Source organism: Leuciscus leuciscus, assembly GCF_965113295.1.
Source record: "Leuciscus leuciscus genome assembly, chromosome: 13".
Lineage (NCBI taxonomy): Eukaryota > Metazoa > Chordata > Actinopteri > Cypriniformes > Leuciscidae > Leuciscus > Leuciscus leuciscus.
This window is the reverse complement of record NC_138737.1, coordinates 29,628,301-29,642,995: the sequence shown is the minus strand read 5'-3', so window position 1 is coordinate 29,642,995 and position 14,695 is coordinate 29,628,301. Positions and strand designations below refer to the sequence as shown.

The 14,695-nt window shown below is 38.6% G+C and overlaps 1 protein-coding gene across 3 annotated transcripts in view; it reads left to right on the top strand.

The window, feature by feature from the left end:
- acot7 (acyl-CoA thioesterase 7) overlaps nt 1-14,695 on the top strand; it is a 113,677-nt gene that overhangs the window by 6,449 nt on the left and 92,533 nt on the right. For 2 of the 3 annotated variants that reach the window (XM_082189469.1, XM_082189470.1), the window contains 2 exons: nt 1,150-1,267; nt 2,166-2,322. In XM_082189469.1, the coding sequence (XP_082045595.1) occupies nt 1,150-1,267; nt 2,166-2,322 (275 nt within the window). Of the gene's footprint in view, nt 1-94; nt 245-1,149; nt 1,268-2,165; nt 2,323-14,695 lie in introns of those variants that run through there. The other variant, XM_082189471.1, reaches the window with a different exon arrangement.

The window sequence follows — 14,695 nt, the reverse complement described above, 5'->3', positions numbered from 1 at the left end:
TACTGTAATATTCAGGACAAAATTGTGAATGTGTCATTGCTAGTGAACTGATTGAAGACGCACAGAATTTGAATGAAGGTGGTGGGTGGAGTCTGAGTCAGTGTGGAGATGATGTCATGAATGAATGATGGAGGAAATGAAAGGAAGGATGTTACTATCGCTGAAAGTCACTGTTGTGTTGGGAACTTCTCAAGACTCTCTCGTCTAACTTTTAAGTCATGGCTTCTCTTTATGAGCTCAGCAGGTAGAGTTGACTTACAGACACATCATCATACTCTTCTAAGCACACACTTTTTCATATTAATCCAGACATAGACACCCTCATGTTTTTCCAGATTTTCAGCTTTGTGTGTTTGTAATATTGTGTTTGACATGGATTTTTATGTTCAACAAAACAATTAAGTGAACTTTTCATAACTTTTGTTGTTTCATGGAGGTTTATAAGAAGTTTAATATGATATGTTTTGGTATAATATGACTTGGCAGAATTTCTCCCCAAACTGGTTGTTGATGTTATAATGTCTGTTTTTGTTTCACTGTATGTTGTCATTTGTTGTGTGTCATTTGTACTTGAATGCTTTTTTTCCAACGTATGTCTTTTATGATGACACCAATAGACCTCCTACTGTATGTGACAGTCCATTTTTAGAGTAGTTGAAAATATATAATCCCTCTAAGAATATATAAAATATATAGGATCAAATGTTGCATCTCCGACTGACAAACTGTTTGGATTGCGCAAACACAGAAAATGAGTAATGTAAACAGCAAAAAGTTTCAATACGGCTTGACAATAGGGATGGGAACTTATATCAATATAATTATTTAGTATAGTAATGCTTGTAGTCATATACTGTATGAATCATTAGAGTGCCTGGGGATTGAGTCAGTGTGATCTAGGCCTATATAGGCTATTTCAAAGTTCCCTCCTGTTTACTGTACATGTGTGCAGCAGAAGATATATATAAAAAGATAATGTAATTTAATAATATTGTGAGCACTTGAATTGTTACAGTAATTTATTCAAAAGTATACATCTACATGTTGGTCTATAGGTCAATACTGAATTTGGACATCAATAAATAAATCTCTATGAAGCCTAGGAATATGTAAAGGTTTTTAAAACAATTTTTTTTATAAATCTTTCAGGATCATGCGTCCTGATGATGCCAACATTGTTGGTAATGTTCATGGTGGCACTATCCTGAAGATGATTGAGGAAGCAGGTTGCATCATTAGCACACGCCACTGCAATTCTCAAAACGGGGTGAGTTCCTCTTCCTGATACCCTTTAGACTTACAGTTCAACATTGGAACCACTATCTTTTTTATATATAAAGTGTGATGTATTTTGTGCTTTTCTAGAACAGATGAGCATGGTAAAGATGTAACTGATGGACATTCTGATTTTGACAAGTGATTGGTGAAACTCACAAAGCCTCTCAAGAAATGAGTAGTCATATTTTGCTGCCAGATCAGCTATGGCCATTTTAAGACCATTCAATTTTTTTATTTGCCTTTTACTGCACAGATTCTCATTACATTAATGCAAAACAATAGCTTTCTCATTACTGTAATGTGAAAAAAATTATATATTATTATCATTTTAGTAAATGCTTAAATATATACTTAAATCTTTAAAAAACGATAAAATGTGATAAATATTTTTTTCTTTCACCTTAAGGAATAGTTCACTTAAAAACGAAAATTCTGTCATCATTTACTCACCCTCAAGTTGTTTCAAAACTGTATGAATTTCTATCTTCTGCTGAACACAAAGGAAGATATGTTGAAGAGTGGCGGTAACCAGACAGTTGATGGACCACATTGACTTCCATAGTAGGGAAAAAAAGTACTATGGAAGTCAATGGGGTCCATCAACTGTTTGGTTACCGACACTCTTCAAAATATCTTCTTTTCTGTTCAGCAGAAGAAATAAATGCATATGTAAATAATGACAGAATTTTTGTTTTTAAGTGAACTACTCCTTTAAATCAAGCCTTTTGCTAAAAAATGGCCATTGTCTGCTGTAGCCAGTAGAGGGCACTACATGTATGCGCAATCAATGTACACACACAGTTCAAATGCATCTATTGATTCAGACACTGAGTTGTAGTATCCTGTTAGTAAAGTGCAAATAAATGACAATTTCCTTTGTCAAATAGGATCACTGTTTAGCTGCTTTGGCCCGGGTGGAGCGCACAGACTTCCTGTACCCAATGTTCATCGGTGAAGTAGCCCATGTCAGTGCTGAGATTACCTACACCTCCAAACACTCAGTCGAGGTGCAGATCAATGTTCTCTCAGAGAACATAGTCACAGGTCAGTGAAAAGTCATAAAGGATTGCTTAAATGGTTCACACAGAAATAAAAGTTCTGTCATTTTACTGACGCTCCTGTTGTGGAACAAAAGGTATGTTCATGTTCCATACATTGATAGCATACAGTGAACAAAGGCTGTCAAGCTGTTAAAATCACAGAAATATATATATATAAAAAAAAAAAAACTCATGATAGTTTTCCATAAAGTAAATGCACTATATTTCAAGTCTTTAGAAATTATGTTATTGACTTATGTGTGGACCACACAAAGTTGTTATTCAATAAAAACGTTCCCCTGCGGAAACGTTCCTTAGCTCATTCACAGTTTTTGCATAATCAAACCAAAATCGTGCCATTAAATATGATTGACATAAAACCTGACATGATCCATCTTCACATCTACTCATTTAATAGTTAAGAAAAGTGTAAACACTGCAGCTCTGAGGTGTTCTGAAAACATTGTTCTTTTTAAGCAGCTATAATGTCAACGTCTGGCTATTGTATGTAGTCCTCACAATTACAGTTAGTGTAACATAAATTACAACAGATTAAACTAAACAAGAATGCAAGACTAAAAACCTTAAAACCATAATAGATACTAACACAAAATGCAAGGAATTTTGATAAAATTTGATGGCTGTATGTATCAACATTGGACATGGACTAAATTAATCTAAAGATGGCATCAGCTTGCATGAATATTTGCGATTCCATTGAAGCTAGTTAAAATAGGTGTTTTGCCATCGTGTACATTCATTTTTCTGGGTTAAAGGTTATCTTTTATTATTCAAGAGTCCTTTGTCAAAGTTCAGTGCGGTTTGAGACACTGCCAAACAACAGTCAGCCCAGCATATCTCATTATATTAGTAAAATGAGCTGCAAATGCAATTTCATGTTGACTACGAAAGTAGCAATTCATAGCTCATTTCAAAGCAGCCAAACACCCTACTGTTGGAAATACTAGGTGCTTTGCCATATTCATGTGAGTAAGATAGTTTATCACTGTTTATTGAAACAAATATTGCAAAAGCTGATTCTAGATAATTTGTCTTTCTGACCTCATCTCAAGAGGGAGCTATAGCTCAATAAACACTTTAACTAATCTGAATATAATGTGATGCTAATGTGAACTTTAGACACATATAGACAAATATGTTGCTTTATAATAGAAAACCAACCTGATCACCACAGATAGTGTATCAAAGAAAAAAAAACATTATAAGAGAAAAATAAACTGTACGGCTAAAAGAAAGGCGCTATCCCCAAGACACATGTTGTTACCACAGCAACAGGGTTGTCGTGGCAAAAAGTGATCCAGCTTGGCGTGGGCGAAGTACCCAGTTAGTAGTAGTGGAGGAAGTGACTGCGGAAGCCGCTACAAACAAGACACCTCTGGGCTCCCTCTGCTTAGGAGTCGCCACATTTGATCACTTGCAATTGTAGCAGGGGCCAACGTAGGGAGGGCGCTAAGGCCCAACAACTAGAAATAGAATAATACAGCTTTAAGAGAACTGACTACGCCAATCTGACATCTCACAGAGAATGACTGAAACTAAATTCTAATTTAAGGCACACAGGTTCTATGCACTAGTAAGGAACAGAGACATGAATACTGTACAAAAAGGTTCTTTATTAATTCAAATCACATTCAAATGAACAGTGAGTGTACCATAAAATGTTGTTTCACATGAAAAAGGAATCACAGTTAATCAACAATAATATATCAACAGAAAATAACAAAAAATACAATGAAACAAACACTCTAAATATAAAAGATAAGGCTGAGGGCTAAAGGACAAGGAAAACGTCTCGGGTTACGACTGTAACCCTTGTTCCCTGAGAAGGGGGAACGAGACACTGCGTCGACTATGACACTTTGGGAAACGCCCTTAGCGTAACGCATCTGAGGTATGAATGAAACTAATCTAATCCTGATTGGTGCTGCATCATGACGTAACGTGACGGCATACACGGAAGCTACAAAGGGACGCCAGCACACAACAGAGTTAGCTTCTGCGATGAAGCAAGTCACTCCCAAGCAGGGGAAGGCGTGGCGGAGGGACGCAGCAAGGGAACTCGAACTGCGTCGACTACGACACTTTGGGGAACGAGTACCCACTATGCCACAACGAGCCCTGCCTGTCCCAGTGTGAAGCTACGCATAGGCACACTTAGGACGAGAGTACTAGAGTGCCTGGCGTAGAAGGAATGTCCAGGCTATAGAATCTGATAAAAGTATGAAGGGTGGCCTATCCTGCTGCATCGCACACTTCTTGGATCGGGGTCCCTGAAAGGAGGGCTCTAGAGGACGCCATGCCTCTGGTTCAATGAGCCCTCAGGTCCAAAGGTGAAGGCAAGCTGCGCACTTGATAGGCCATAGAGAGAGCCTGAACAACACAGTTACTGATGGTCTGTTTGGATGCGGGAAGCCCCTTCTTGGGCTACCTGAAGCACACCAGCAACTGGTCTGACTTCCGCCATGAAGAAGACCTCTGGACATGAACTTGAGAGCTCTGATAGGGCAGAGCAAATGAAGTCTTTCTTCATCCGCCGTCACTTAAGGTGGAGGATGAAAAGCCTGCAGAATCGTAGGCCGTGCCACATTAGATGGCACTTTTGGCACGTAGCACGGCCTGGGATGCAAGATGGCCTTAATGTCGCCTGGAGAAAACTCCAGGCACCCATAAGACATAGAGAGCACCTGAAGGTCTCCTACTCTCCTCAGAGAAGTAATGGCTAATAAAAAAGCTACCTTGAGGGAGGGATCTTGGTCTCAGCCGACTCCAGAGGTTCGAAGGGGCCTCGACCAGCCCTTCGGAAACCACTGCTAGCTCCCATGTGGGAACTCTGGTATGAGGTCAGCATGCACAAAAACTAGGACATTTTCAGTAACCAATGTAACCGAAACTAAACATTGACTAAACAACTCTGCGCATTGAAAGGCTGTCACTCAGCGCGCACATTGTTACGGCAACGGACTGTCTTTGAGTGAGTCATTATACTGTTCGTTCAACGAACACGTTCAAAAACGCTGATTCATTAAAAGATAGATGTAATGAAAAGAGGTGTTAATTATTTTTAACTTTGAGCTCCACTTTTCAAGGCTCAGCTGACCAGCAATGCGTCGCATGGGTAACGCTGAAGCTGATGCTTCACTTAAAGGTCACATATTGTATACCTTTCTGAAGTTTTATTTTAGGTTTTGATGTCCTTAAGAATACATATTTGCGGTATAAGTACCAAAAACCATCCCAATATATTTTTTACAGCTCCTTTCTCAGGAGCTCTGCTAAGAACAGGCCGATTTTGCCCTTCCTAATTAATATTCATGAGTCTCTCTTCTGATTGGCCTGTTGTTTTCTGAGTGACGCACGGCCAGGCCAACCACAGGTAACTAGGGTCATGCATGCTGTAGCCTGCTGTGGCTTGGTGATGCTCACAAGTAAGGTAAATAAAACACCTGTAATGATGGACTTTGCTGAGGGAAATGTTATCCGGCCTTATATGTTCGAGCCGGATTTGTAAATATATAATAACGTACTTTCTGTGTTATTGTAAGAGTATTATAATTACCATTACATCAATGCTGTACGCAGATTTAACGTTAACACTAATTAAAACTGTCTGTATACAAACTCAGACTTTTTTGGGGTCAAATTCGATTTAAATCTCCAAAATATGTTGATAGCTAGTTATACACTGATTTTGAAACACATAACTGCTTTATAATGTAACGTTAGCAGACAGACACTGAATGCAGTAAGCTATGTAACTATTGCTTTCCTACTGATACAGTAAGTTGACGTGCTACAATTTCTTTTTCAATGTTACTTTTTTCTGTAAAAGGTGTACTTGTGGTAAATGTGCAAAGATGCACACAGAACACGAGAACATATGCTGCAATTGACGCCCATGGTAAACTTGTAAAACTATGAACTGTAGGGACTGCAGCCTCTTTGAGGAGTGGCTTCTTTGACAAACCGGCATTGAACTGTGCCTGATTGACGAAGCAGTCACTTGTGAAATATGCAGAACAGAAGTTTAAGGTCGAACTAAATTGCTGTGGCGTTTCTGAATAAATAAACATGAGCCACTGTTCTCTTATATTAATGTTGTTCGGAAGCTTGTGCAATGATGTAGTTTCCTGACGGTGGGCAGTGCTCGGGGTGGTGACTGAAGGCAGAGACTGAGTAGTTCTGACATCACATTTATACGGAAGTCACAACGGCTCGTGAAAAGGCTCAGCTACTTTATGCAGGCTGTGTGCATTTGTCTGTGGATTGATTGTTTTGAAACTTATATGGTAGTTTCATAGCCCTTAGAAATTTCAGTTTTGACAATATGGGACCTGTGCAGGTAATCGCACATGCTCAGTCAATCTCTCATTCAACTGTCTGTTTAACTAGTTTAACATTCAATACACATGCACACAGTTCAAAACAAGAAGGGTATAGCCTTATGAAAAAAAGAAAACGTGAATATTGCTTTTGCTGCGGTTACTTGCATTCCTCTGCGGTTGGCTTGTCAGTAGCCCGGTACTACAATATTGTAATATATATATATATATATATATATATATATATATATATATATAGTATGTCGTATACGCCCATCCAGAGCATCCCAAACAAGCTCAATGGGTGAAATATCCGGTGAGTATGCTGGCCATGCAAGAACTGGGATGTTTTCAGCTTCCAGGAATTGTGTACAGATCCTTGCAACATGGGGCCATGCATTATCATGCTGCAACATGAGGTGATGGTCATGGATGAATGATACAACAGTGGGCCTCAGTATCTCGTCACGGTATCTCTGTGCATTCAAAATGCCATCAATAAAATGCACCTGTGTTCATTGTCCATAACATACGCCTGCCCATACCATAACCCCACCGTCACCATGGGCCACTTGATCCACAACGTTGACATCAGCAAACTGCTCACCCACACAACGCCATACACGCTGTCTGCCATCTGCCCTTTACAGTGAAAACCGGGATTCATCCGTGAAGAGAACACCTCTCCAAAGTGCCAGACGCCATTGAATGTGAGCATTTGCCCACTCAAGTCTGTTACGACGACAAACTGCAGTCAGGTCGAGACCCAGATGAGGACGACGAGGATGCAGATGAGCTTCCCTGAGACGGTTTCTGACAGTTTGTGCAGAAATTCTTTGGTTAAACAAACCGATTGTTGCAGCAGCTGTCCGGGTGGCTGGTCTCAGACGATCTTGGAGGTGAAGATGCTGGATGTGGAGGTCCTGGGCTGGTGTGGTAACACGTGATCTGCAGTTGTGAGGCCGGTTGGATGTACTACCAAATTCTCTGAAACGCCTTTGGAGAGACGGCTTATGGTAGAGAAATGAACATTCAATTCACGGGCAACAGCTCTGGTGGACATTCCTGCCGTCAGCATGCGTTTGGTTGTTTGGGAGTTTGGTTGGGGAAAATTGACACAAACACTTAAAGGAGTCATGGTGTTCATTTGTTTCTTTTAATGGCAGCAGTGAATTAACTGAACAATTTATTTGATTTTTTATCTTTTTAAAATTGACTTTTGCATTTGTTAATTTTTATTGTTATTTGTTAATATTAATGGACCAGAGCTTAAATAGTTTTATTTTTTAACTAACAACTAAAAAAAGATTTATAAATACTAACAAATATATTGCTCATTCATTGTTCGTTAATGTTAGTTAATACATTTATATGATAAACAAATTTTAAATGGGCTTTTTTTGTGAGAAGGTTTTTTTTTTTCTCTATGATGCATTTATTGGAGAGAATAGTCCTGTCAGACGCAGCACTGCTGTGAACGCGCGCAGGACATTCCCTTACAACACAAAGCGGCCCTGCATAGCGCATGCGTAAAAAAAAAAAGCATGCATTCGGATATTTCGAGATCGGTTTCAGGCCTCATTCATATGTGGAAATAAGTCGGATATGTGCCAATGCGACTGTCATGTAAACAGGCAGATTAGGCAACGTCTCCGCGGTTTAATGACGAGAGAAACCCCGACGTGCATCTGCAAAGGGACGGATGGCCCAACGAAACTTTGTGATGTTGTAGGAGAGGAATGTGAATAAACGTACACAACAAAATTTCGGACCCACTGCTCCTCCTTAAAACCAATATTTAAACACAATATGCTCCCACCAGTCCTGAGATCTCTCTCTCTCTCACACACAATAACTGAAGCATATGTGCAATGATGGCACTTTTCGTCCTCCTTCGCCTCAAAATCATGGTGATGTTTGGCGAACTTCGCATTTATCGCAGAGCTAGCATCAAGCATATTTCGCGTCCGCCCATCTGTGAAAGAGAATTTAACCCTTTAAGCATGCGCGATGTTTCAGATAGTATGGCAAGTGTAAACACATGAATCGGATAACTTATGGGTCACAGTTGAAAGAACGTGTAAACGGACGGTCAAAAAAATAGGATAAAGGTAACAAATCAGAAGTGGGCATCAATACCTGCGGCTGCTACTCGCAGTAGAGCGAGTGTTGCCATCTTCAGTTCCCTGTGAGCGTTTAAAAAACGCAAATATTTTTGTCTGGTTTTCATCTAGTTGACGCGACATATTTCCCGCCGAGCGCTCTCTGTCCGCTAGTGCTCATCTGTATGTGACGCAAATGTTTGTTTGTGTGTGAGTTCGCGCGCGTGCGTACTCATTGGGATAATTGTAAACGCGCAAACACAGACAGAAAAGACATGCCATCGTGGAAATAAGATAAATAACATATTACTTAAGGGCAATTTAGTTTGTTTAATAAAATAACAAATTGTAATCTGGCGCTATAAAGAAAATCAAATCAAATTTACTTGACCTTCAAGGGGGGCGGGGCGAGCCGTTAGGAGGCGGGGCGCCCCCCTTATATATATATATATATATATATTAGGGGTGGGAATCGATAAAAAAAAAAAAAAACGAATTAATTGCACAATTTCTGTAATTAATTGCAATTAATTGCGTTTCCCCCAAGCTTGTAATCATCAATATTTAAAGGAATAGTTCACTTTAAAATGAAAATTCTGTCATCATATACTCACCCTCATGTTGTTTTAAACCTGTATGAATTTCTTTCTTCTGCTGAACAGAAAGGAATATATTTAGAAGAATGTCAGTAACCAGACAGTTTCTGGTACCATTGACTTCCATAGTATATATTTTTCCTAAAGACAATGGGACCCAGAAACTGTCTGGTTACTGACATTCTTCTAAATATCTTCCTTTGTGTTCAGTAGAAGAAAGAAATTCATACAGGTTTGAAAACAACATGAGGGTGAGTATGATGACAGAATTTTCATTTTAAAGTGAACTATTCCTTTTAACTTAGAATCACCTAATTAAACAACACAGGGGGGAAAAGGAACAGAAAATAGCCCTATATTAAAATATAATCAATTTAACAGATTATTATTATTTTTAATTTTTTTAACTAATTATCAAAATAAAATATAGTCCTACTATTATTAGCAGAGCATGTGATCAAAGCAGGTCATAATTTTACCATTGTTGCCCAGCATGGCTATACCAGCTCAGCAAACAGAAGTCTAGTGAGAAATTTCACGTTATTTGAGCGGACTTTACTTTTCCAGTGCTCGGTACATGATTGAAGCGTTTGGGCCGTTAACGACAGAGCCGCAGACACACACACACACACATACACGGAACTGAGAGCGCGCCGCTGGGCCGTTAACGACAGAGCCGCCGACACACACACACATACACGGAACTGAGAGCGCGCCGCTGGGCCGTTAACGACAGAGCGCGCTGACACACACACACACGCGGAGCGGTAAAGACCCGCTCATGAAAGCTGCGCGAGAATGAAACCTGATAGCCGAACACGGAGAGGCGGGAGGGCATATTTCGGTCTTTTCAATAGCAGCCGCAACAGGAAATCATAAAAAAAAAAAAAAAAAAAAAAAAGTGCTGCGTTAATTGCGTTATTTTTTTTTTACGCGTTAAACATTTCAAATTAATCGCAAAGATTAACGCGTTAATTCCCCCAGCCCTAATATATATATATATATATATATATATATATATATATATATATATATATTAAAGGGGCGCCCCGTCATTATATATATATATATATATATATATATATATATATATATATATATATATATATATATATATATATATAATTATTATAATGTATTATAACTGTCATTACAATTATTTTTTTTAAGATATAATGCATTACAATGTGTAAAGGCATAATGAGTTAAAGTGTTATGAATACACGTACAGCAAACTCACATTAAGCTTGCTTAAGCTTGTTTGCATTAAGACCTATATATAATGCAGTGTATACAGAGGCTTTAAGTGAAGTGATGCTGTTAAAGTTACTCTTAAACGACTGCTACATTATTCCTTGACAAGTAATGGCTATATTCCATAATTTATCCAATGTAAGAAGCAGTCCACACGTTTCATTTTCAAACTCTGTACATGTTAATCAGTCATTGTCCTTAGCGTGTTGTGTTAAAGGCGGCTCTGTGGAGTGTTCTCAGGCTGTCTCAGTGCTGCCCCTTTAAAGGCTCGTGCTGAGCCGCAGAGAACCGAGTGGAATGGGGGCATACTTTATGTGCTTCTGTCATGTTAAGTTAACGTCACGTGTCACCAACACAGGCGGCAGTTGCAGAGCGATACCTACATAGGAAAGCAGTCTACTCTGTAAACACAGTGTCTTCCTCTAGAATTTAAACAGAATTTAGAAAAAAACCTTTGCCCACCGAAAGCAGTACCTGCATGTTTAGACAGACAAAAACATATTAAAGTTGTTTTGCTTGTCAATAAATATGCATGCATGCATCCAAGAATGTAAATGAACAGTGGCCTGGAAATCTCTTCCCCTTTATGCCCTCGTTCATATACTCTTTGCGCTATTATTGGCTGGCTTCATTAACAGGGTTAACAATGAACTACTGCCACCTAAGTGCATAATAGCAGCAGTAACTATCATCATAGATGGTGTCGACAGTATTATTTCTAGCTCTCAATGTAACTCTCTTTTTGCAAAATATACAGTTTTTTTCCCCATACATTCCATTCATAACATTGTCTTCAGCATTACATATCCTTTACATGGCATCAATATACAGCAAAGAGGCAATGTTCTGGCAAACAATCTTTCCATAAACCTTTGTTTCCTGGTCTGACACACATTCAAAGGCTGGGTATGTGTTTGTGTCTGTTTATATACATGTGTGAAGGCTAGGCCATCTCATGACTCTTCTCTTGGGTTACACATACACACACACACACACACGCACACACACGCACACACGCGCACACGCGCACACGCGCACACACGCACACACGCACACACGCACACACGCACGCACACACACACACACACACACACACACACACACACACACACACACACACACACACACACACACACACACACACACACACACACACACACACACACACACACACACACACACACACACACACACACACACACAGTCAGGGCCAATCTTGTCAGCCTCGTCTCGCTCACACTCCTTAGGGGTCTCCAGACTCGGAATGCAGGGGCCGTGATGATTGCATCGGCAGGGCAGCCATCTACACACGTGTTTATACAAATGCAAAATCACATTAAAATGAACACATTTGCTCTCAGTCCATCACTCTCTCTATTAAACAAACACATTTACCTACTTATCTAAATAAGGACATACCATAGACTTTGATTATACACTGTATGTTTTATATTCTCTCACTTTTAATTATAAATGAAGCTTATTATAAATGCTGTATGAAGCTAAATATAAATACTTCTAATTCCAACACAAACCATACAAACCCCTAAAAGACCCCCCTAATCCTTTTATGTTTTTATAATTAAAATATATATTACACATTTATGAATTGCATTTCCAATTGACAATGTCCCCAGATGAAGGGTTTGCTAGATTTAGCTTACTTCTTGCAGATGTGTATCTTTAACTATAAATTTGTCAAATGAACAATCATTTAGTAATTAGACTGATGTACGTTTAAATTGACATTTTTAACATTGCAAAGCTACATATTCCTTGTAAAAAAAGTACAAGTTTAGCATACTTTTAAAAAGACTACTTATAAGTTCAACTGAATGTAATGTTTCCGGACACTTCATTTCATGTTAATTGAAATTAAGTGAAATGTATTATAGTTTATATCTGTATTAAATGCAATCAGTTGAACTGAAGAGTGTTTTTGAACCACTTAAGTAAGACTTAATTACGTTTTTGAATAAATATGATGTAGCTTGATATTGTCCGCAATTGTGCCAAAGTTCCAATGCAGAAATTTACTTAATAAACCAAGCCTTATGAAATATTCATTAAAGTAAAAAGTCATAATATCCCAGTCTTTTTTATATTAAATAAACATTGTGGCGTAGGAAAACTGATACAGAATATACCCGTTTATCACCTCATTTAATCAAATGTATAATAGACATAAACCACCTGTCCTCAGATAAAAAATATAATTTAATAGTTAATGTAGATTCAAATCCAAATTAAACTTGAGAAAAGTTCAATAGGTGGGTGGGTATACTGCAAAAGGTGGGTGAATGCGGGTTGGCAGAACCTTTAAAGGGGTGGTTGATTATGAACTTTATTTAGTGTGTAATGTTGCTGTTTGAGCATAAACAACATCTGCAAAGTTACAATGCTCAAAGTTCAAAGCAAAGGGAGATATTTGCTTTTAAAGAAATTGCTTTTTAAGGACTATAACAAACGGCGGGTAGGAACTACACAAGCTTCCTCCCGAGTTAATGACATCACCAACCCTAGAATTTATATAAACCCCTGAACACGATTTATAGATTATCAAGACAGAATATGCTAATCAATGACTAGAAGATAACTACACATCAGCTACATAAATTCATCAACTAACCAATCAGAAATGTCCTGTTGCTTCTACATGTTGTCACTTCTTGGGTCTCTCCATCATTGACTCCGTTGACATCATCTGGCTCCGGTTTCAACATAAAAGGCTAAAACGTTTTTGAAATTTTCAGGTCACGTCTGTGCAGAGGTGGGCACAAATACATCAAAAACTATTTTGTTACAAACTACAAATACTGGCTCATGAAATGTAACAAAATAAAATACAAAATACTGATGTGAAAAATGTATTTAAATAAAATACAAGTAATTAGTATTTTGAAAATACAAAAATACTCCCACAATAATCTTAAAGGGTTAGTTCACTCAAAAATGAAAATTCTGTCAGTAATTACACCCTCATGTTGTTCCAACCCCGTAAGACCTTCGTTCATCTTCAGAACACAAATTAAGATATTTTTGATTAAATCTGAGAGCTGGATCATTCCTCCATAGGCTTCTAAGACACTATAACATGCTGGCCCAGAAAATGTATTAAAGACATCGTTAATATAGTCCAAGTGACTACAGTGGCTCAATCTTAAGTTTATAAAGCGACGAGAATACTTTTTGTGCGCAAAAACAAAACAAAAATAACGACTTTATTTCACTATTCATTTCCTTCTCTTTGGGCCTCGAGTTTTTTCACGTAGTGTTTTAGCGCAGCGCGTCTGTGTTATACGTCACACGCATCACACACATGACAAGCGTCAGCCAATAGTGAGCCTTTCGTGTGACGTACAACACGGACGCTCTGCGCAGTTATACTACATGAAAAAACTCAAGGCCAAGAGAGAAGGAAATGAAAAGTGGAATAAAGTCGTTATTTTTGCGCACACAAAGTATTCTCGTCGCTTTATAAACTTAAGATTGAGCCACTGTAGTCACTTGGAATATATTAACGATGTCTTTAATAAATTTTTTGGGCCAGCAAGTTATAATGTCTTAGAAGCCTATGGAGGAGTGATCCAGCTCTCAGATTTAAAGCTACACTGTGTGATAATTTCCCCCATCTAGCAGTGAAATTTTATATGACTACCCAGTGAATATTAGTTTCTGTTCCTTTCAATTTCGAGGGCGTTTTAACTCCTACGGTGGCCGTATTATTCCAAGATTAACATGGCTTCCAGTTCGACTTCGTCCAATTGCGCCTTTAAAACTATCACCTGTGATCCGTCGCAGCACAGATTTATGTTACAAGGTAAACAATACTTTTTCACCATTGACGTGAGGAAAAGTAACGCAAGGTATACTAGAGGTCATTCTGGCGTTATGCACAACCATGCTATGGTTAGACAAGCAACTATAAAACTTCGAATTTACACAAATAGGCTGGATTACCTGCCAAGAAGAAAGCAGGCATTCTCTCTTTCGCTTCCTTGGCGACTCTGCTACATGTCTTCGAAAATAGGCGTGATCCTCTATCAGCAATCCTTCAAATCTGCCGGCAGTCGCGAGTAATCTCC